Genomic DNA, 20,500 nt, shown 5'->3' on the forward strand with positions numbered 1-20,500 from the left:
TAGTCATTCTACTGGTAATAACTGCAAAACAAACATAAGTATCATCTTCATTTAGGCAACATGCTTCAATTGTCATAAGATCATTTGCTGGGAGAGATACATTAGAATTTTGAAGTTTAGAAATTTATAGCACAGAAGAAAACCAAACTCTTAATGAAAGTTGGGCGAAAAGAGGATTCAGCCAATTCACATTTTCAAACTCAAGGCCCAGTGCCTGTTGCTCAAACATGAACAGAATTTCAATGTATTTTCCAATATACTTTCAGGCAGCAAGTTCCGTTGGGCAAAATCCTTTTAAATTATCGAATTAATGCCTACTGACCTTTGTCCACTATAGGAAATAGGTCCTCTCTTCACACTCTATCTCAACCCCTCATATCTTTTAACATCTCAATTACATCTCCAATCACCCTTCACAGTTACAAAGAAAACCAATTCCAGTCCATCCAATTTCCTTCCACTGTTAACATTTAAGCACAGGCAACCGGTATATCTCCTCTATTTCTTCTCTCGTCCTATTACATGCTTCCAGTAATGTGCCAATCTTACCAACCACTATATTTTGCAAGTCATCCACCAGCAATTTCCCACCCGTTGGGTTTGTGGGTTCTGATTATTTCACTCTAATTCTCTTACAAGGGGTGAACAATCTCCACTATATCCAATGCTTTGATTTAGGTTTAGGTTTATTATTGTCACATCTATCAGGAAAGTCAAAATCTTTGTTTTGCTTGCAATCTGATAAGATAATACTACTGCAGATAAATACAATCAAGTCAAACTCAAGTACTAGAGGTAGATGAAAGGCGAAGATACAGAGTGCAGACAAAATTCACAGACAAAATCCAGTGTCATCAATGAATTCACTCTACATGCAGAAAACACGTTCAGTTCGTGCTCACATTACAATCTGCAAACCACTTGCAGATCCAAATTCTGTGGTATATTTCAAATTTCCAACAGCTATGATATATTGCTTTTGCAGCATTGTAATCTCAATTGTGCTGTGCACTCACCATTTTTTTTCTCTTTCTCTCATTTTTTGTTAAAACCAATTTCTGAACCCGTATTTCTAGGCTCACAAATTATGTTTTACAATTGTTTTTGTTACAGATTTAATCTAGTACAAAACACATGATAAAATGATAGATGGAAGTTTGAGTAGATCATTAAAGTTAAATGCATTCGCACAAATGGACAGCCTTTCAAAAAAAAATGCAGCTGCAAAATACCTATTGGTTGGAGAGAAGAAGCTGGTGAAGTTTCACTTGAAGTTTTTTCTGGAGATGGTTGTGACTTTTCAGTAGACGGTGAAGCATCTCGCATACGGCTGATAACACTATCGGAGAGCTGTTCAGAGAAAATTGTGGAACATTGTCAAGGTCAAAGCCCCAATTTTGAGGACCATTGCTATCTGGGATATTCTTCCAGTATTGGTAAAATAAAAAGGTTAAATCTTTCAAGCACAAACTATACTTTATTAAAAAAACTTCAGTCGTGTTTACATTCCCAGAAGATTTACTTCATTTTTCAATAGCTTAATAATTTCAGAGCAGAGAACTCATTTCATATCATGCACATGATCTGTGAAGTGTGGAAATATTTTTTACATCTCTACACTTCACATGTCTTAATATGAAATTTTAAAGAAAATTCAGGTTTTCAGCTTGTGATAAATATCTCCACTTGCAAGGCTGGCTTTATCACTTTCGACTTTTACAGGCAGCCTCCTTGGCAGAAATACAAAATGCGTAATATTTCACTGATAGCTTTGTGGCAGTACATTACTCATGCTGCAGAAGCTTGTCCATGAAAAGACAAAATTTGAATTTTTAAGAGGCAAATCGAGATTAACTTACAGAAATTCCATTAAAGATAAACACACTTATTACCTGGCATGAAGTTTACGATAAAAATTGTAAAGCACTACAAAATCTCCTTTCACCATAACATAGCAGAAAAATTCTCAGAACCATTTTTTTTACACTATCAGTTCTTGAAATTTGTTTTCTTCATACATAATCCCTTTCAAAATGCCAGTTTAAAAATTGGAATTGAAGATAAAATTTACATGGAGATCTACAGATTGCAATCAGATAATTATGGTCAAGTTGGGTGTTTAATTGTCAAATGTACCAACAATGGAAAAATGAAATTCTCTTGCTGCAGCTCAACAGGACCATTAACATAATAACACACATATAAATATATAACAATACAAAAATACAATAAATTAATAACAATATGACTGGGTACCCATAATACAGCAACATCACAGTCCACAGTGCTACCAAAGACATAGTCCATAGAAGATCATAGTTGCTAAGTTAGTGTTGTGCAGTGTTCAAGAGCCTGATGGTTTTTGGAAGAAGTTGTTCTTGAACCTGGTGGTCACGGTTTTCAGGCTTCTGTCGCTGCTTCACAATGTTAGTAGCGAATTGAAAGCATGGCCTGGTAATGTTGGTATTTGATGAAAATGACTGCCTTTTGAGGCAGAGCCTCCAGTGCATGCCTCTGATGGGAGGTCAGTACCTGTGGTAAACTGGGCTATTTCTGCCAGCCTATTGCTATATTGCCTATCTTAGCAACTCCTTCATTCCAGGACATTCATGTTGTCAAACCAGGCCGTGATACAATGAGTTAGTATGCTCTGTACCGTACACCTGTGGGATTTCAAGAGAGTATTTGAATTGAATTGAATAAGTTTATTGGCCAAGTATGCATATACAAGGAATGTGTCATGGTGCTCCACTCACAAATGACAACACAAACATACAGTTAACAATTAAGAATAAAGCATAACCACATCAAAATAATAAGGATACAACATTACGGTCTAAACATGTGGGTGAAAATAAACCAGAGCAAAAAAGCGACTACAGATTTTGGTTATTGAGTAGAACTATCACTCGTGGAAAAAAGCTGTTTTTATGTCTGCCTGTGGCTGCTTTGACAGTCCGGAGTCGCCTTCCAGAGGGAAGTGCTTCGAAGAGTTTGTGGCCAAGGTGAGAAGGGTCAGAGATGATCTTGCCCGCTCGCATCCTGGCCCTTGCAGTGTACAGTTTGTGAATGGGGGAAGGTTGCAGCCAACAACCTTCTCAGCTGTGCGAACGATCCGTTGCAGCCTCCGGATGTCGTGCTTGGTGGCTGAGCCAAACCAGACCATGATGGAGAAGGTGAGGACGGACTCAATGATAGCAGTATAGAACTGGACCATCATTGCCTGTGGCAGATTGTGTTTCTTCAGTTGCCGCAGGAAGTACATCCTCTGTTGGGCCTTTTTGACTGTGGAGTCAATGGTGGCCCCCCATTTAAGGTCCCTAGAGATGATGGTTCCAAGGAACTTAAATGACTCCACAGATGTGACTATGGTGTTGTTGATGGTGAGTGGGGGGAGGGGAGGGGAATCACTTCGAAAGTCTACATTGACATACAGAATTCCGTCAATCTTTTTAGGAAGCTGAGGCATTGATGGGCTTTCTTTATAATTGCATCAATGTGCTGAGCCCAGGACAGATCTCTAAGATATGCATGCCCGAGAACTTGAAGTTGTTGACTCAAGCTGATCCGTTGATGAAAATTGGTCCTCAGCCTCCTTCTTCTAAAGTCAACAATTGGTATCTTGGTCTTACTGACATTGAGAGCAAGATTGTCATTCTGGCACCATTCAATCAAGTTATCAGTCATCTACTGTATTCAAACTCATCATTACTTGCTATTCATCTGACAACATTGTTAAGTTTGAGGAAGGGTCTCAACCCAAAACGTCACCCATTCCTCTCTCCAGAGATGCTGCCTGTCCCGCTGAGTTACTCCAGCATTTTGTGTCTATCTTCGATTTAAACCAGCATCCGCAGTTCTTTCCTACACAACATTGTTAAATCTGCAAATTTAAAGATGGTATTGATGCTCTGACTGGCTACACAGTCGTTGGTATAGGGAGCATGCAGCAGGGAACTGAGCCTGCCATATTTCCATACTAGGAGATGTCCTCATTCTTTAGGAAACGGGGGTTCCTCTCTTCCATTATAGATGAGGCTCTCACTAGGGTCTCCTCAATATCCTGCAGCTCTGCCTCTGCCTCCCCCTCCCCCCATTCATAGCAAGGATAGAGTGCCCCTTGTCCTAACCTTCCACCCCATCAGCTGTCGCATACAACAAATCATCCTCCAATATTTCCACCACCTCCAACGGGATTCCACTACTGGCCACATCTTCCCATCTCCACCACTTTCTGCTTTCCGCAGAGACCGTTCCCTCCGTAACTCCATGGTCCACTCGTCCCCACCCAAACCACCCCCTCCCCAGACACTTTCCCCAGCAACCGCATGAGATGCAACACCTGTCCCTTTACCTCCCCCCTCGACTCCATTCAAGGACCCAAACAGTCCTTCCAGGTGAGGCAGAGGTTCACCTGCACCTCCTCCAACCTCATCTATTGTATCCGCTGTTCCAGATGTCAACTTCTCTACATCGGCGAGACCAAGCGCAGGTTCGGCGATCATTTCGCTGAACACCTCCGCTCAGTCCGATTCAACCAACCTGATCTCCCGGTGACTCAGCACTTCAACTCCCCCGCCCATTCCCAATCTAACCTTTCTGTCCTGGGCCTCCTCCATTGTCAGAGTGAGGCCCAGTGCAAATTGGAGGAGCAGTACCTCATATTTCGCTTGGGCAGTTTATACCCCAGCGGTATGAACATTGACTTCTCCCACCAGGTAGTCCCCGCTTCCCCTCTCCATCCCCTTCCCCTTCCCAGTTCTCCCACCTTTCTTCCTGTCTCCGACTACATTCTATCTTTGTCCCGCCCCCTCCCCTGACATCAGTCTGAAGAAGGGTCTCGACCCGAAACATCACCCATTCCTTCTCTCCCGAGATGCTGTCTGACCTGCTGAATTACTCCAGCATTTTGTGTCTACCTGCCATATTTGAAGTCTTATAGATAATATTTACAGAACCTAGGCACATTTTTCCTGCTAATTATTTTGCATATGGAAGGCTCGTAAATTCTTTGCTTAAGTTTGCATGAATTTTTAAAAAAACTTTAAGCCATAAAAATGATCATGTGAGATGAAATGAATTGCATAATGTGAAGACAAGGTGGCTGATGGCATGGTTTTCAACAAGGGGGTATTTACCAATGTTTGACATACAAAATGAATTAATGATTATAATCAAATAAAATGCGATTAATTAAATTGCTGACAGTGCAATATTCTAATGCGGTTAGTATCCCCAGACAAAGTGATGTGATCTCTCTTTGTTTTAGACAATAGACAATAGGTGCAGGAGTAGGCCATTCGGCCCTTCGAGCCAGCATCACCATTCAATGTGATCATGGCTGATCATTCTCAATCAGTACCCGTTCCTCCCTTCTCCCCATACCCCCTGATTCCGCTATCCTTAAGAGCTCTATCTAGCTCTCTCTTGAATGCATTCAGAGAATTGGCCTCCACTGCCTTCTGAGGCAGAGAATTCCACAGATTCACAACTCTCTAACTGAAAAAGTTTTTTCTCATCTCCGTTCTAAATGGCCTACCCCTTATTCTTAAACTGTGGCCCCTTGTTCTGGACTCCCCCAACATTGGGAACATGTTTCCTGCCTCTAACGTGTCCAACCCCTTAATAATCTTATACATTTCAATAAGACCCCCTTTAGATTCCTCAGCTGGTGGGAATATGTTTTTTTTGCAAATTGTCCATGTATTTTAAAATTCTAATTGTATAATGATAACTCTAATAAGCTCAGCGTAGCTAACTTTTAAAAGCTGGAAATTGCATTCTCAAGATATTGGAACACTTGTGGAAAAGGCTGACAAAGTAAACATGCAAACAAGATTCATTTCAAGATCCCAGAATTGCAAGTTTTCTCAGGCGGCATATGTGGAGAGAATGGACAGATCACAGTTTACCCATTCACCCTATCTATGCGATTCATGACTTTGTACACCTTTATAAGATAATTCCTCAGTGTCCTATGCTCCATTGAATGTAGTCCTAGCTTGCCCAATTACTCCCTAAAACTCAGTCCCCTTAAGTCCTTGCAACATCCTCGTAAATCTTCTCTGCACTCTTTCCAGCTTAATGGCATCTTTCCTATGACAGAGTGACTCAGACTGAACAAAGCTCCAATTTATTTGAAACATTCTCAGATTTCTTTTGATTCTCAAAAACATACCAGACATCATACGAGAAATAACAAACTAGATTATGGGCTCAAGTGCCTTCAATGGGATTTAGACACGTGAACTTCTTACTCAGCAAGAACTGAAGCTCTTTGTACCCAACAGGTTGCTGGAAACAAGCAAGATGCAAATAAATAGGATTCTTGAAAGACTTTTTGTCTTTACCACCAATGAATCAAGGCTGATCAAGTGCAATCTTTCAGGAATCCATCAATATCCGATTTGAATGAACTCAATGACTGAGACGCCACTGACCTCCAGGTAAAAGAATCCCAAACATTCCACACTCACTCAATCATGAACTCGCCATGCACAAATATCTGCCTTGTTTTCTATAATTCAATGATTATTATAATTTCTTATTTTTTAAAGTGCTGATTGGTCGGACAGCATTTCACCTTAGCCTGTTGTTGGACAAAGTACGTGTAATGATGAGTCAAAGTATAGCGGGGAGATCTATTGTCTGATTGAATGAACAACAAGATTGCTGTCAACGTCAGTAAGACCAAGGAGCTGATTAATTACTTTAGAAGAGGGAGGCTGAGAATCCACAAAACCAATCTTCATCGATGGGTCAACAGTGGAGATAAAGTTCCTGGGGAAACACATCTCTGAGAGCTGTTGCAGGCCTGGTGCATTGATGCAATGATAAAGAAAATCCATCAGCGCCTCTAGTTCCTTAGAAGGTTGAGGAGATTTGGTATGTTGACAAATATTCTCTGGAACTTCTACAGGTGGACAGTAGAGAGCATATTGACTTGTTGCATTATGGCCTGGTTCGACAACTCAAGCACCCGGGAATGAAGATTACAAACAGTGTTGGACACCACCTGGCAGACAACACCACAGGTATTGACCTTCCCACCAATGAAGGGATCTAGAGGAGGCACTGCCTCAAAAAGGCAGCAAGCATTATCAGGAACCCACACCATCCTGGCCAGGCTCTCATTTAACTCCTGCCATCGGGAAGGTCTGAAAACTGTAACCTCCAGGTTCAAGAACAGCTTCTTCCCAACAACCATCAGGCTCTCAATCACTAGAAACACTAAATAAACTATAAACCGTGAACTGCTTTGGTTGCATAAATGCTTTTATTGTACCTATACTGAGGTTTTTTGTTTATTAGATTTTTTTGTTTGTTAACAACGAGTACTGTGTTTACAGATCTGTTATGCTGTTGCAAGTAAGAATTTCATTGTTCCATTTTTGGTATATTTCACAATTAAACACTCTTGACCCTTGACCCTTGATATGGAAAGTAGCAGTACATGCAAATGCAAGTTTCATGCTCATTTTTAAGATTCCATTTTAGTAACTAAAGATTAAGGACAACTGAAAACACAACAAGAAACATGTACAGCATAAAAACTAATTCCTTAATTTAAGGAAAAAATTAACACAGCTTGCATTCTCCAAAAAGGAACTTGAACACCCCAACAACGTGAAGATCAGAGTAGGAAGTATCAGAAGTGTGGATAATATTATATTGTTATTTAAAAAGACCAAGGAACTGCAGGCTGGTGAGCCTGACATCAGCAGTGGATAATTCTTGGAGGGAATTCTGAGGGGCAGGCTGGGATTCATTCGAGATAACCAGCATGGCTTTGAGTATGGGAAACATTGTCTCACAAATCTGAGTTTTATTTTTTGGGGAGCTCACCAAGTGATTGATGAGGGCAGGGCAGAGGACTGTCTATGTGGATTTTAGCAAGGCCACATGGTAAACATGTGTGGAAGGTCAGAGCACATGCAATTGGTGAACAAGCTAATTGGATTCAAAATTGGCCCGGAAGAAACAAAAGGTTAGTTCCAGAGAGCTGCTTTTCTGACTGCAGGCCTGTGACCTGGTGTGCTGCAGGACTTAGTACTGGGTCCACTGCTGTTTGTTATCTACATTTACAATTTGGATGACAGTGTGGTTAACACTGTTAGTAACTTTACAGAAGATACCAAAATTGGTGTTATAGTGGACTATGAAGAGGGATATCCAAGTTTACAAAAGAATCTAGGTCAGCTGGGAAGGTGGGCCAAGCAGCAGCAAATGAAATTTCACGCTGACAAGTGTGAGATGTTGCACTTTAGTATATCAAACCAGAATAAGATTTACACAGTAAATGGTACAGTCCTGGAGAGTGTTGTAGAACAGCGAGAACTGGCAATACAAGTGCACAGTTCCCTGAAAGTGGCAAGTCAGATGGACAGGGTGGTGAAAGCAGAGTTTGGCACTTGTCTTCATTGGAAAGGGTACAAAAGTTAGGAAATTATGTACATGTTATTGGTCAGACCGTGTTTGGAGTTCTACATGCAGTTCTGTTTCACCAGCTATAGGAAGGGTGTCACTAGGATGTTATCTGGACTTGCAGACTTGAATAAAAGGGAGTCTAGGCTGAGACTATTTTCAATGGAGCATAGGAGATAGTGATAGGGTACATAAATAGGACAGGTTTGGAGGGAAATGAGCTAACCACAGGCAGGTGGGACGAGTGTAGCTGGGACATGTGGGCTGGTGTGGGTCAAGTTGGGCCAAAGGGCCTGTTTCAACACTGTATCACTTTATGAGACCAAGGCTGACCTTATTGAGGTGTACAAAATGGAGAGAATGGATGAAGTGAACACTCATGGTCATTAGTCCCCCAGAGGAGAGGATTCTAAAAGTAGGGGGCAAAGGCTCACGATCAGAGTAGAGAAATTTAAGAGGGGCCTCTGAGCAACTTTTTCATTCAGAGGGTATCCAGAACAATTTGCCAGAGGCACCTATGAAAGTGGAGACAATTATGACTTTCAAAAGACATTTGGACAGATATATGAATAGGAAAGGTTTAGAGGCACATGGGCAAAATAGGACTAGCCCAGAATGCCAATTTGGACTGCATGCAAAGAGCAGGTTTCCAAAAGAAATAAAGCGCAATAGTATACGTGTAAAAACTTGAAATTAACATTAAAAACTGTTAAAATGAAAAGCTCAGAGAATACCAAACGCTGAATAAGTTTTATAATGCCCAAGGTCAGAGTGGAAAATAACTGTGCTTTAAAATATAACTGCGGGTTTGTCAAATGAAGGTGACAAGGCATTCACGAGGAAAGTTTGACACAGTGACTCATTCACTCACTCACTCACCCTGATGCCCTTCACCACTGTGATCTGATCATTCTCATCCGCCTCGAAGGAAACACGTTTGGTGCTCCCGCTACTTCCCATCTCGTCAGCATTAAATAAAAAGCAAACAGACGAAATAAAAATAAGTAAAATGAACTATTTTGTCTCTGCCAGAAGTTGCAGGAACCTCGGGGAAAAAAAGGGACCCAGTCACAGGCCGTCACCGACGCTCTCCATCACGCCTCTCACCGGGCCGGCCAACCAACAATAAAACCGGCTCCCATTGGCCAGTTAGCTGCGTTGTGAACCCACGCACGATTGAAGGATGCCACTGATTGGATGGCGGGTGGAATGACCCCGATGCCAATGTGTTCGGCATTGCCTGAGCCGCTGAGTTACTCCATCATTCTGCAGTTACTCCCTGCACCCATTCATTCTCTCTCTAGAGACTCTGCCTGACCCGCTGAGTTACTCCAGCATTCTGCGTCTATCTTCAGTGGAAGTCAGCATCTGCAGTTACTCCCTGCACCCATTCATTCTCTCTCCAGAGACTCTGCCTGACCCGCTGAGTTACTCCATACACCCATTCCTTCCCTCTAGAGACTGCCTGACCCGCTGAGTTACTCCAGCATTCTGCGCCTACCTTCAGTGGAAACCAGCATCTGCAGTTATTCCCTACACCAATTCCTTCTCTCTAGAGAAGCATTTTGCGTGAGACACTGCCTGGCCCACTGAGTTACTCCAGCATTTTGTGTGAGATGTTGCCTGGCCCACTTGTGTTACTCCAGCATTTTGTGTGAGATGCTGCCAGGCCCCACCGAATTACCCCCAACATTTTATGTGAGACGCTGTTACTCCAACATTTTGCGTGAGACACTGCCTGGCCCACTGAGTTACACCAGCATTTTGTGTGAGATGTTGCCAGACCCCACTGATTTACTCCAACATTTTGTGTGAGATGTTGCCAGGCCACACCGAATTACTCCAGCATTTTTTTGTGTCTGTAGACTGCTCAGCGAGTACCGTTTGTCAGTGAGTGCATTTTAAATAAAGTTGTCGTTGAGGGCGCGAGTCAGAGGATCATGGGAACTGTAGTCCCAATTTTTTGTTTTATATAAATAACAGATAATATGAAGTTGCATTCAGCCAACTTTGGAATGTGTCCTTCATTGCTGGATATACACTCTCTCTCTTCGCCTTCAGCAAGCTCCCCCGCTCTTGCCGTGAGCTGGAGTGCCAGGGTGTCGGTGTGAGGCGTAAACTGCCGGCGGCTGCTCCAACTGTCAGCTGCGGCGCGCGGGCCGGGGGAGAGGGGGGCGGCGCCACCCGACAAGATGGCGAGTGAAACTGGGAAGTATAGGACTGCAATCAGCAAAAGTAAAGATCCCTCTGGATTACTTATTTCAGTGATAAGGTAAGTGCTAATAGACCACTTGAGGGAAGGGGGGGGGAATTCATTTCGTATTTCTACGCTGGAGAAATTGCTGCTATTCTCTGGAAATTACCGTCAATTCTTTTTAAATGGTGGCAAGCCAATTGTTCTGCTGTCACTTGTTGGAGGGAAACATTGGGCAAGGGTGGAAAATCCTCCACATTGAATTCTCAAACTTGCATGATAGCAGACTTAACAGGATGGGGGTGTGATTGAGTAAATAAGGGCCATTTTTCCCCCCTGGAAGGAGCCAGAGGTCGTGGTACATATAGGTACCAACAATATAGGTAGGATAAGGGAAGAGGTCCTGAAAGGAGAATTCAGGGGGCTAGGAAGAGAGTTTAAAAAAAAGGACTTCCAAAGTAATAATCTCAGGCTTACTGCCTGTGCCACGCGATAGTGAGAATAGGAATGGAGTGAGGTGGAGGATAAATACGTGGCTGAGGAACTGGTGCAGGGAGCAGGGTTTCAAGTTTCTGGATCATTGGGACCTCTTCTGGGGGAAGTATGACCTGTACAAAAAGGACGGGTTGCATCTGAACCCGAGGGGAACCAATATCCTGGCGGGGAGATTTGCTAAAATAACTGCGGAGACTTTAAACTAGTACGGTTGGGGGGAGGGACTCAAACACAGATAGCTAATAGGCAGTGTGTGAGGCAGGAGGCAGAAAAGGGAAACACTCAGACCCAATATGTAGGAGAGAAAGAAGGGAAAAGAAATAAACTGAGAATAAGAAATGATGGGTCCCTTAAATGTGTATATTTTAATGCTAGGAGCATTGTAAGAAAGGTGGATGAGCTTAGAGCCTGGATTGACATCTGGAAGTATGATGTTGTGGCGATCAGTGAAACATGGTTGCAGGAGGGTTGCGATTGGCAATTAAATATTCCAGGATTTCATTGTTTCAGATGTGATAGAATCGGAGGGGCAAGAGGTGGGGGTGTTGCATTGCTTGTCAGGGAGGATATCACAGCAGTGCTTTGGCAGGACAGACTAGAAGGCTCGATTAAGGAGGCTGTTTGGGTGGAACTCAGAAATGAGAAAGGTTTAGCAACACTTATAGGGGTGTATTATAGACCGCCAAATTGGGAACGAGAATTGGAAGAGCAAATATGTAAGGAGATAGCAGATATTAGTAGTAAGCACAGAGTGGTGATTGTGGGTGATTTCAATTTTCCGTATATAGACTGGGAATCACATTCTGTTAAAGGGCTGGATGGTTTGGAGTTTGTAAAATGTGTGCAGGATAGTTTTTTGCAGCAATACGTAGAGGTGCCTACCAGAGAAGGGGCAGTGTTGGACCTCCTGTTAGGAAATGAGATGGGTCAGGTGACGGAGGTATGTGTTGAGGAGTACTTTGGGTCTAGTGATCATAATGCCATTAGTTTCAATATCATTATGGAGAAGGTCAAATCTGGACCAAGGGTTGAGATTTTGGATTGGAGAAAGGCTAATTTTGAGGAGATGAGAAAGGATTTAAAAGGAGTGAAATGGAAATTGTTGTTTTATGAAAAGGATATAATAGAGAAATGGAGGATATTTAAAGGTGAAATTTTGAGAGTACAGAGTCTTTATGTCCCTGTTCGGTGGAAAGGAAAGAATAATAATTTGAAAGAGCCATGGTTTTCCAGGGAAATTGGACACTTGGTTCGGAAAAAGAGGGAGATATACAATAAATATAAGCGGCAGGGAGTAAATGAGGTTCTTGAGGAATATAAAGAATGTAAAAGGAATCTTAAAAAGGAAATTAGAAAAGCGAAAAAAAGATATGAGACTGCTTTGGCAAGTAATGTAAAAGTAAACCCCAAGGGGTTCTACAGATATGTCAATAGCAAAAGGATAGTGAGGGATAAAATTGGTCCATTAGAGAGTCAGAGTGGACAGCTATGTGCTGAGCCGGAAGAAATGGGGGAGATATTAAACAATTTCTTTTCTTCGGTATTTACCGAGGAGAAGGATATTGAATTATGTGAGGTAAGCGAAACAAGTAGAGTAGTGATGGAAATTAGGAGGATTAAAGAAGAGGAGGTACGGACACTTTTGAAGAATATAAAAGTGGATAAGTCTCCAGGTCCTGATAGGATATTCCCTAGGACATTGAGGGAAGTTAGTGCAGAAATAGCAGGGGCTATGACGGAAATATTTCAAACGTCATTAGAAACAGGGATGGTGCCGGAAGATTGGCGCATTGCGCATGTTGTGCCTTTGTTTAAAAAAGGTTCTAAAAGTAAACCTAGCAATTATAGACCTATTAGTTTGACGTCTGTGGTGGGAAAATTAATGGAAAAGATACTTAGGGACAATATATATAATTATTTGGATAATCAAGGCCTGATTAGAAACAGTCAACATGGATTTGTGCCTGGAAGGTCATGTTTGACTAATCTTCTTGAATTTTTTGAAGAGGTTACCAGGGAAATTGATAAGGGCAAGGCTGTGGATGTTGTCTATATGGACTTCAGTAAGGCATTTGACAAGGTTCCACATGGAAGGTTGATTAAGAAGGTTAAATCGTTGGGTATTAATAGTGAGGTTGCAAGATGGATTCAACAATGGCTGAATGGGAGATACCAGAGGGTAACGGTTGACAATTGTATGTCAGGTTGGAGGCCAGTGACTAGTGGAGTGCCCCAAGGATCTGTGTTGGGTCCACTGTTGTTTGTCATTTACATTAATGATCTGGATGATGGTGTGGCAAATTGGATTAGTAAATATGCAGATGATACTAAGATAGGTGGAGTAGTTGATAGTGAGGTAGATTTTCAAAGTCTACAGAGAGACTTGGGCCTTTTGGAAGGGTGGGCTGAAAGATGGCAGATGGAGTTTAATGCTGATAAGTGTGAGGTGCTGCATTTTGGTAGGACAAATCAAAATAGGACGTACAGGGTAAATGGTAGGGAATTGAGGAATGCAGTGGAACAGAGGGATCTGGGAATAACTGTGCATTGTTCCCTGAAGGTGGAATCTCATGTGGATAGGGTGGTGAAGAAGGCGTTTGGTATGCTTGCCTTTATAAATCAGAGCATCGAGTATAGAAGTTGGGATGTAATGTTGAAATTGTACAGGGCATTGGTGAGGCCAAATCTGGAGTATGGTGTGCAGTTCTGGTCGCCAAATTATAGGAAGGATGTCGACAAAATGGAGAGGGTACAGAGGAGATTTACTAGAATGTTGCCTGGGTTTCAGCACTTAGGCTACAGAGAGAGGTTGAACAGGTTGGGTCTTTATTCTTTGGAGCGTAGAAGGTTAAGGGGGGACGATAGAGGTTTTTAAAATTTTGAGAGGGACGGACAGAGTTGACGTGGGTAGGCTTTTCCCTTTGAGAGTGGGGAAGATTCCAACAAGGGGACATAGCTTCAGAATTGAGGGACAAAGGTTTAGGGGTAACATGAGGGGGAACTTCTTTACTCAGAGGGTTGTGGCTGTATGGAATGGGCTTCCGGTGGAAGTGGTGGAGGCTGGCTCGATTTTATTATTTAAGAGTAAATTGGATAGGTATATGGATAGGAGGGGATTGGAGGGTTATGGTCTGAGTGCAGGTAGATGAGACTAGGTCAGGGAGAATGGTCGGCGTGGACTGGTAGGGCCGGACAGGCCTGTTTCCATGCTGTAGTTGTTGTTATATGTTATCATAGATCATAGAATAGTACAGGAACACTCAGTGCTGACCATGATGCCAAGCTAAACAAATCCTATCTGCCTGTCTGAATGGCTGAATGGGAGATACCAGAGGGTAACGGTTGACAATTGTATGTCAGGTTGGAGGCCAGTGTCTAGTGGAGTGCCCCAAGGATCTGTGTTGGGTCCACTGTTGTTTGTCATTTACATTAATGATCTGGATGATGGTGTGGCAAATTGGATTAGTAAATATGCAGATGATACTAAGATAGGTGGAGTAGTTGATAGTGAGGTAGATTTTCAAAGTCTACAGAGAGACTTGGGCCTTTTGGAAGGGTGGGCTGAAAGATGGCAGATGGAGTTTAATGCTGATATAAGTGTGAGGTGCTGCATTTTGGTAGGACAAATCAAAATAGGACGTACAGGGTAAATGGTAGGGAATTGAGGAATGCAGTGGAACAGAGGGATCTGGGAATAACTGTGCATTGTTCCCTGAAGGTGGAATCTCATGTGGATAGGGTGGTGAAGAAGGCGTTTGGTATGCTTGCCTTTATAAATCAGAGCATCGAGTATAGAAGTTGGGATGTAATGTTGAAATTGTACAGGGCATTGGTGAGGCCAAATCTGGAGTATGGTGTGCAGTTCTGGTCGCCAAATTATAGGAAGGATGTCGACAAAATGGAGAGGGTACAGAGGAGATTTACTAGAATGTTGCCTGGGTTTCAGCACTTAGGCTACAGAGAGAGGTTGAACAGGTTGGGTCTTTATTCTTTGGAGCGTAGAAGGTTAAGGGGGGACGATAGAGGTTTTTAAAATTTTGAGAGGGACGGACAGAGTTGACGTGGGTAGGCTTTTCCCTTTGAGAGTGGGGAAGATTCCAACAAGGGGACATAGCTTCAGAATTGAGGGACAAAGGTTTAGGGGTAACATGAGGGGGAACTTCTTTACTCAGAGGGTTGTGGCTGTATGGAATGGGCTTCCGGTGGAAGTGGTGGAGGCTGGCTCGATTTTATTATTTAAGAGTAAATTGGATAGGTATATGGATAGGAGGGGATTGGAGGGTTATGGTCTGAGTGCAGGTAGATGAGACTAGGTCAGGGAGAATGGTCGGCGTGGACTGGTAGGGCCGGACAGGCCTGTTTCCATGCTGTAGTTGTTATATGTTATATGTTATATGGCTGTGGTCCATAATACCTGTTTCCTTGCCAGTTCATGCGTCAGGCCAAAGAGCTCTTAAACGTTGTTATAGTATCTGCTGCTTCATTTGACTTGACCCATTTTAAACATGCCCTTCAGTATTTTCCATTTCTATCCTGGGAATAAAGACTGATGATCTGTCTCTTGGAATTTTATTTACTTCCATATGGTAACCCCTCTTCCTCTGATGTTCCTGAGAAAATAACCCAAGTTTGTGCAATCTCTCCTTGCTAACGTACTCCAATTTGAACAACATCCTGGTGGACCATCAATTTTCAAGAGAGTTAGATTTGGCTCTTAGTGCTAAAGGAATCAAGGGATATGGGGAAAAAGTAGGAATGGGGTACTGATTTTAGATGATCAGCCATGATCATATTGAATGGCCTACTCCTGCACCTTTCTGTGTTTCTTCTATGACCTCTTCTGCACACTCCCCAACTTTCACATCCTTCTTGTAGTCTGACATCAGTGGTGGGGAAGATGCTGGAGTCAATTATAAAAGACAAAATTGCTGAGCATTTGGATAGCAGTAACAGGATCATTCCGAGTCAGCATGGATTTACGAAGGGGAAATCATGCTTGACAAATCTACTGGAATTTTTTGAGGATGTAACTAGGAAAATTGACAGGGGAGAGTCAGTGGATGTGGTGTACCTCGACTTTCAGAAAGCCTTCGACAAGGTCCCACATAGGAGATTAGTGGGCAAAATTAGAGCACATGGTATCGGGGGTAGCGTACTGACATGGATAGAAAATTGGTTGACAGACAGAAAGCAAAGAGTGGGGATAAATGGGTCCCTTTCGGAATGGCAGGCAGTGACCAGTGGGGTTCCGCAAGGTTCGGTGCTGGGACCCCAGCTATTTACGATATACATTAATGACTTAGATGAAGGGATTAAAAGTACCATTAGCAAATTTGCAGATGATACTAAGCTGGGGGGTAGTGTGAGTTGTGAGGAAGATGCAATAAGGCTGCAGGGTGACTTGGACAGGTTGTGTGAATGGGCGGATACATGGCAGATGCAGTTTAATGTAGATAAGTGTGAGGTTATTCACTTTGGAACTAAGAATAGAAAGGCAGATTATTATCTGAATGGTGTCAAGTTAGGAAGAGGGGATGTTCAACGAGATCTGAGTGTCCTAGTGCATCAGTCACTGAAAGGAAGCATGCAGGTACAGCAGGCAGTGAAGAAAGCCAATGGAATGTTGGCCTTCGTAACAAGAGGAGTTGAGTATAGGAGCAAAGAGGTCCTTCTACAGATGTACCGGGCCCTGGTGAGACCGCACCTGGAGTACTGTGTGCAGTTTTGGTCTCCAAATTTGAGGAAGGATATTCTTGCTATTGAGGGCGTGCAGCGTAGGTTCACTAGGTTAATTCCCGGAATGGCGGGACTGTCGTATGTTGAAAGGCTGGAGCAATTAGGCTTGTATACACTGGAATTTAGAAGGATGAGGGGGAATCTTATTGAAACATATAAGATAATTAGGGGATTGGACACATTAGAGGCAGGAAACATGTTCCCAATGTTGGGGGAGTCCAGAACAAGGGGCCACAGTTTAAGAATAAGGGGTAGGCCATTTAGAACGGAGATGAGGAAGAACTTTTTCAGTCAGAGAGTGGTGAAGGTGTGGAATTCTCTGCCTCAGAAGGCAGTGGAGGCCAGTTCGTTGGATGCTTTCAAGAGAGAGCTGGATAGAGCTCTTAAGGATAGCGGAGTGAGGGGGTATGGGGAGAAGGCAGGAACGGGGTACTGATTGAGAGTGATCAGCCATGATCGCATTGAATGGCGGTGCTGGCTCGAAAGGCTGAATGGCCTACTCCTGCACCTATTGTCTATTGTGACCAGCATTGCACACAATATTCTAGATGTGGCTTGACGTTAAGTTTTATAAAGCTGCAACACAATAATCTGACTACTCAATTCCCCAAGTAATCATCCCTTATGTCTTCTTTAGTTCCCTATCAACTTGTGTCGCCACTGTAGGGAACCACAGACCAGGGACTTGTGCACCATGAGATCACTCTATACATCAACCCTCCCACAGGTTCTGCCTTTTACTGTACACTTTTCATTTGCATATGACCTCACAAATTGCATCACCTCGCATGCCTAGATAAACTTTGTCTGCCATTTATTTGCCAAGATTTCCAACTGGTCTGTATCCTGCTACATAGCTTTTTTATTGTGCCTGGTCCTAACCGTACATGCATATGATAATAAACATCATTTTGAAACTTAGTAATCAGACTTGATCATCCAAAACATCAATATATATTACAAATAACAGTAGGCCCAGCACTGATCCTTGCAGAACACAGCTGGTTGCATACCCCCCAGTCAGAGAAATATCCCCCTACCACCATCTTCTGTTTTCTAGCTCTAGAAAATTTTGCATCTAATTCACCAACTTGCTGTGGATCCAATGTTACTTAATCTTGTACTCCAATACTAATCTTAATACTGTACTCCAAAGACGTACAGATATGTAGGTTAATTGGCTGGGTAAATGTAAAAAATTGTCCCTAGTGGGTGTAGGATAGTGTTAATGTACGGGGATCGCTGGGCGGCACGGACTTGGTGGGCCGAAAAAGGCCTGTTTCCGGCTATATATATATGATATGATATGGACAGGTCTACAATAATGAACCTTGTTAAATGCTTTACTAAAGTCCATGTTGACATTGTCCAGAGCCCTACCCTCATCAATTGCCTTCATAGCATCCTCAAAACACTCAATAGTATTTATGAAACACCAATACTCCCCTCCTGCCCCCACATCCCATCAAGCTGTACTGACTATTCATAATATGCCTATGATTTTTTATGCAAGTAATCCTTCCCCAATGAATGTTCTGCAATAATTTTTCTACCACTGATAAAGTACTTACCAGGTTATAACCTTCTGGTTTGTCCCTGTTGCCCTTCTTAAACAAAGGTACAATACTGGCTATTCTCCAGTCCTTGTTCTAAAAAGTGGGATTAGTTTGTGTTGCATTTTCAATTGGCACAGTGATGCGGCAAATTGTCTCCTGTATCGTACATTCTTTGTGTGATTTCTATTGCTTCATTAAACAAGATGGACTAAGTTTTCACATGTATTGTCCTTTTGACAATGCACAGTCTAAACTACATGATTACAAACATTACAGAGAATTGCTAACTTTAAAAACGATTGTCATTCAGTATTCAACAAGGGTTAAATGATGAGAATACTTTGCTCATACTTTCATTCATTCAGAAAATGACATCTAATATTTATTGTATCTTCTTAAAGAACTCTGTCAACTAGCAATGATGTTCAAGATCGCGAAGCTGAAAAGGGCCGCCTAGAGGAAGCTTATGAGAAATGTGACCATGACTTGGATGAATTGATTGTGCAGCATTATACAGAACTTACCACAGCCATCAGGACATACCAAAGCATCACTGAACGTATCACCAGCTCACGTAACAAGATTAAGCAGGTGAAAGAGAATCTACTTTCATGTAAAATGTTGCTGCACTGCAAAAGAGATGAATTGCGTAAATTATGGATCGAAGGTATTGAACATAAGCATGTGCTAAACTTGCTGGATGAAATCGAGAGCATCAAACAAATACCACAAAAACTGGAGCGATGCATGACAAGCAAACATTATCTTCATGCCACGGACATGTTGGTTAGTACCCTGGATCATTTACCAAAATGTGATTTACGAAATATTATATTTTCTTGTCAGTATTCTTTGAAGTTCAAATTTCTGAAATAAAGCTTTCAGTTGTGATAAAGACCCTGTATGCAAGTATTTTGAGAATGAAACTGTTATCAATAAAGCTAGTTGGAAAGAGCTTTGGAAGTTATCTTGTGGCATTTGGTTGAATACAGGAGATTTTTTATAATCGTGCCTTATTTACCAGTTCGTGCAAAACGGTTCTGATGAGCTAGAGAGTATTCACAGGAAAGCAACAGCTGTGGATGGAAATGTTATTGTTGATTTCTGAACAGACATCAATTGACACAAATTACTGGAGTAACTCAGTTGGTCTGTCAGAATCTCTGTAGCACATGGCCAGTTGACGTTTTGGGTCAGGACCCTTCCTCAAACTGATTGCAGGGGGAACAGATAACAAAGCTGGAAATGAGGAGGGGCAGAACAGAGCATGGCCGGTAATTGGTGAACAGAGGCAAGGGTTTGGTTTTGATAGGCAGATTGTTGGACAAAGGCCAGAGATGAAAAGACAGGTGTGAGCCCCAAAGGATAAAGATTTGCAAATTGTGGAACTTGAGGCTTGAAAAGTTGTGAATTGTGGAGAAGGAGGGGAGAAACCAGCCAGGATTGGGGCGGGGGAGGAGGGGAGTTTTCAACTTTGTTCAACAAAATTGAGCTCTTTTACTTTTAAAAAGTCTGCTGGGATTTTCTCCATGTCTAAAACAAAACAATTGTTTCTATAAATTGGCTATTTATTATGTGGTGCAAAGACAAATGTCGATGATAAAACTACCAAACTTCATGTGCTGTTAAAGATTAGCTCAGATTAATAAATGCACAGGTGATATAAACAAAATCTGTGCTACATTCATTAACTATCTATGGAAAAAGTGGACTAATATACTTAATTAGACAAAATAAAATTAATGCTGCTGGATTTACAGAAAAGGCATGCACTAATTGGACATGGTTAAGGTTGAATAATGTAGATTATAATTTCATATTGCAATGGAGGCATTTTATAATATTTTCTTGGCCAAAGACACCATAAAAGAGGTTTTCTCAATAAATTTGTTATTTATAAAGGTTTTAATTGTTGAGTATTGCCGACAACTTAAGTGGTAAATTGGCTGTTTAAGAATGAAGAGAAGACAGGGAACCAAAGGCTTTGCATTAATGGTAACACTGTGTAAGAAGGAACTGCAGATGCTGGTTTAAATCAAAGATGTACTCAAAAAGCTGGAGTAACTTTGCGGGACAGGCAGCATCTCTGGAGAAG

General features: G+C 42.1%; 2 protein-coding genes across 3 annotated transcripts in view; one reads left to right on the forward strand and one right to left on the reverse strand.

The window, feature by feature from the left end:
* Nucleotides 1–9,546, reverse strand: part of chchd3a (coiled-coil-helix-coiled-coil-helix domain containing 3a) — a 233,628-nt gene extending 224,082 nt beyond the window's left edge. The window contains exons 1-2 of the mRNA XM_078420115.1: nt 9,304–9,546; nt 1,233–1,350 (exon numbers count right to left, since the gene is read on the reverse strand). Coding sequence (XP_078276241.1) covers nt 1,233–1,350; nt 9,304–9,384 — 199 coding nt within the window. The 5' untranslated portion in view covers nt 9,385–9,546. The remainder of the gene's footprint in view (nt 1–1,232; nt 1,351–9,303) is intronic.
* A 1,035-nt stretch (nt 9,547–10,581) lies between these two features.
* exoc4 (exocyst complex component 4) overlaps nt 10,582–20,500 on the forward strand; it is a 348,017-nt gene continuing 338,098 nt past the window's right edge. For both annotated transcript variants that reach the window (XM_078419531.1, XM_078419532.1), the window contains exons 1-2: nt 10,582–10,696; nt 18,807–19,191. In XM_078419531.1, coding sequence (XP_078275657.1) covers nt 10,617–10,696; nt 18,807–19,191 — 465 coding nt within the window. In that variant the 5' untranslated portion in view covers nt 10,582–10,616. The remainder of the gene's footprint in view (nt 10,697–18,806; nt 19,192–20,500) is intronic.

This window comes from Rhinoraja longicauda, chromosome 23 (assembly GCF_053455715.1).
Source record: "Rhinoraja longicauda isolate Sanriku21f chromosome 23, sRhiLon1.1, whole genome shotgun sequence".
NCBI classification, from domain to species: Eukaryota; Metazoa; Chordata; class Chondrichthyes; order Rajiformes; family Arhynchobatidae; genus Rhinoraja; species Rhinoraja longicauda.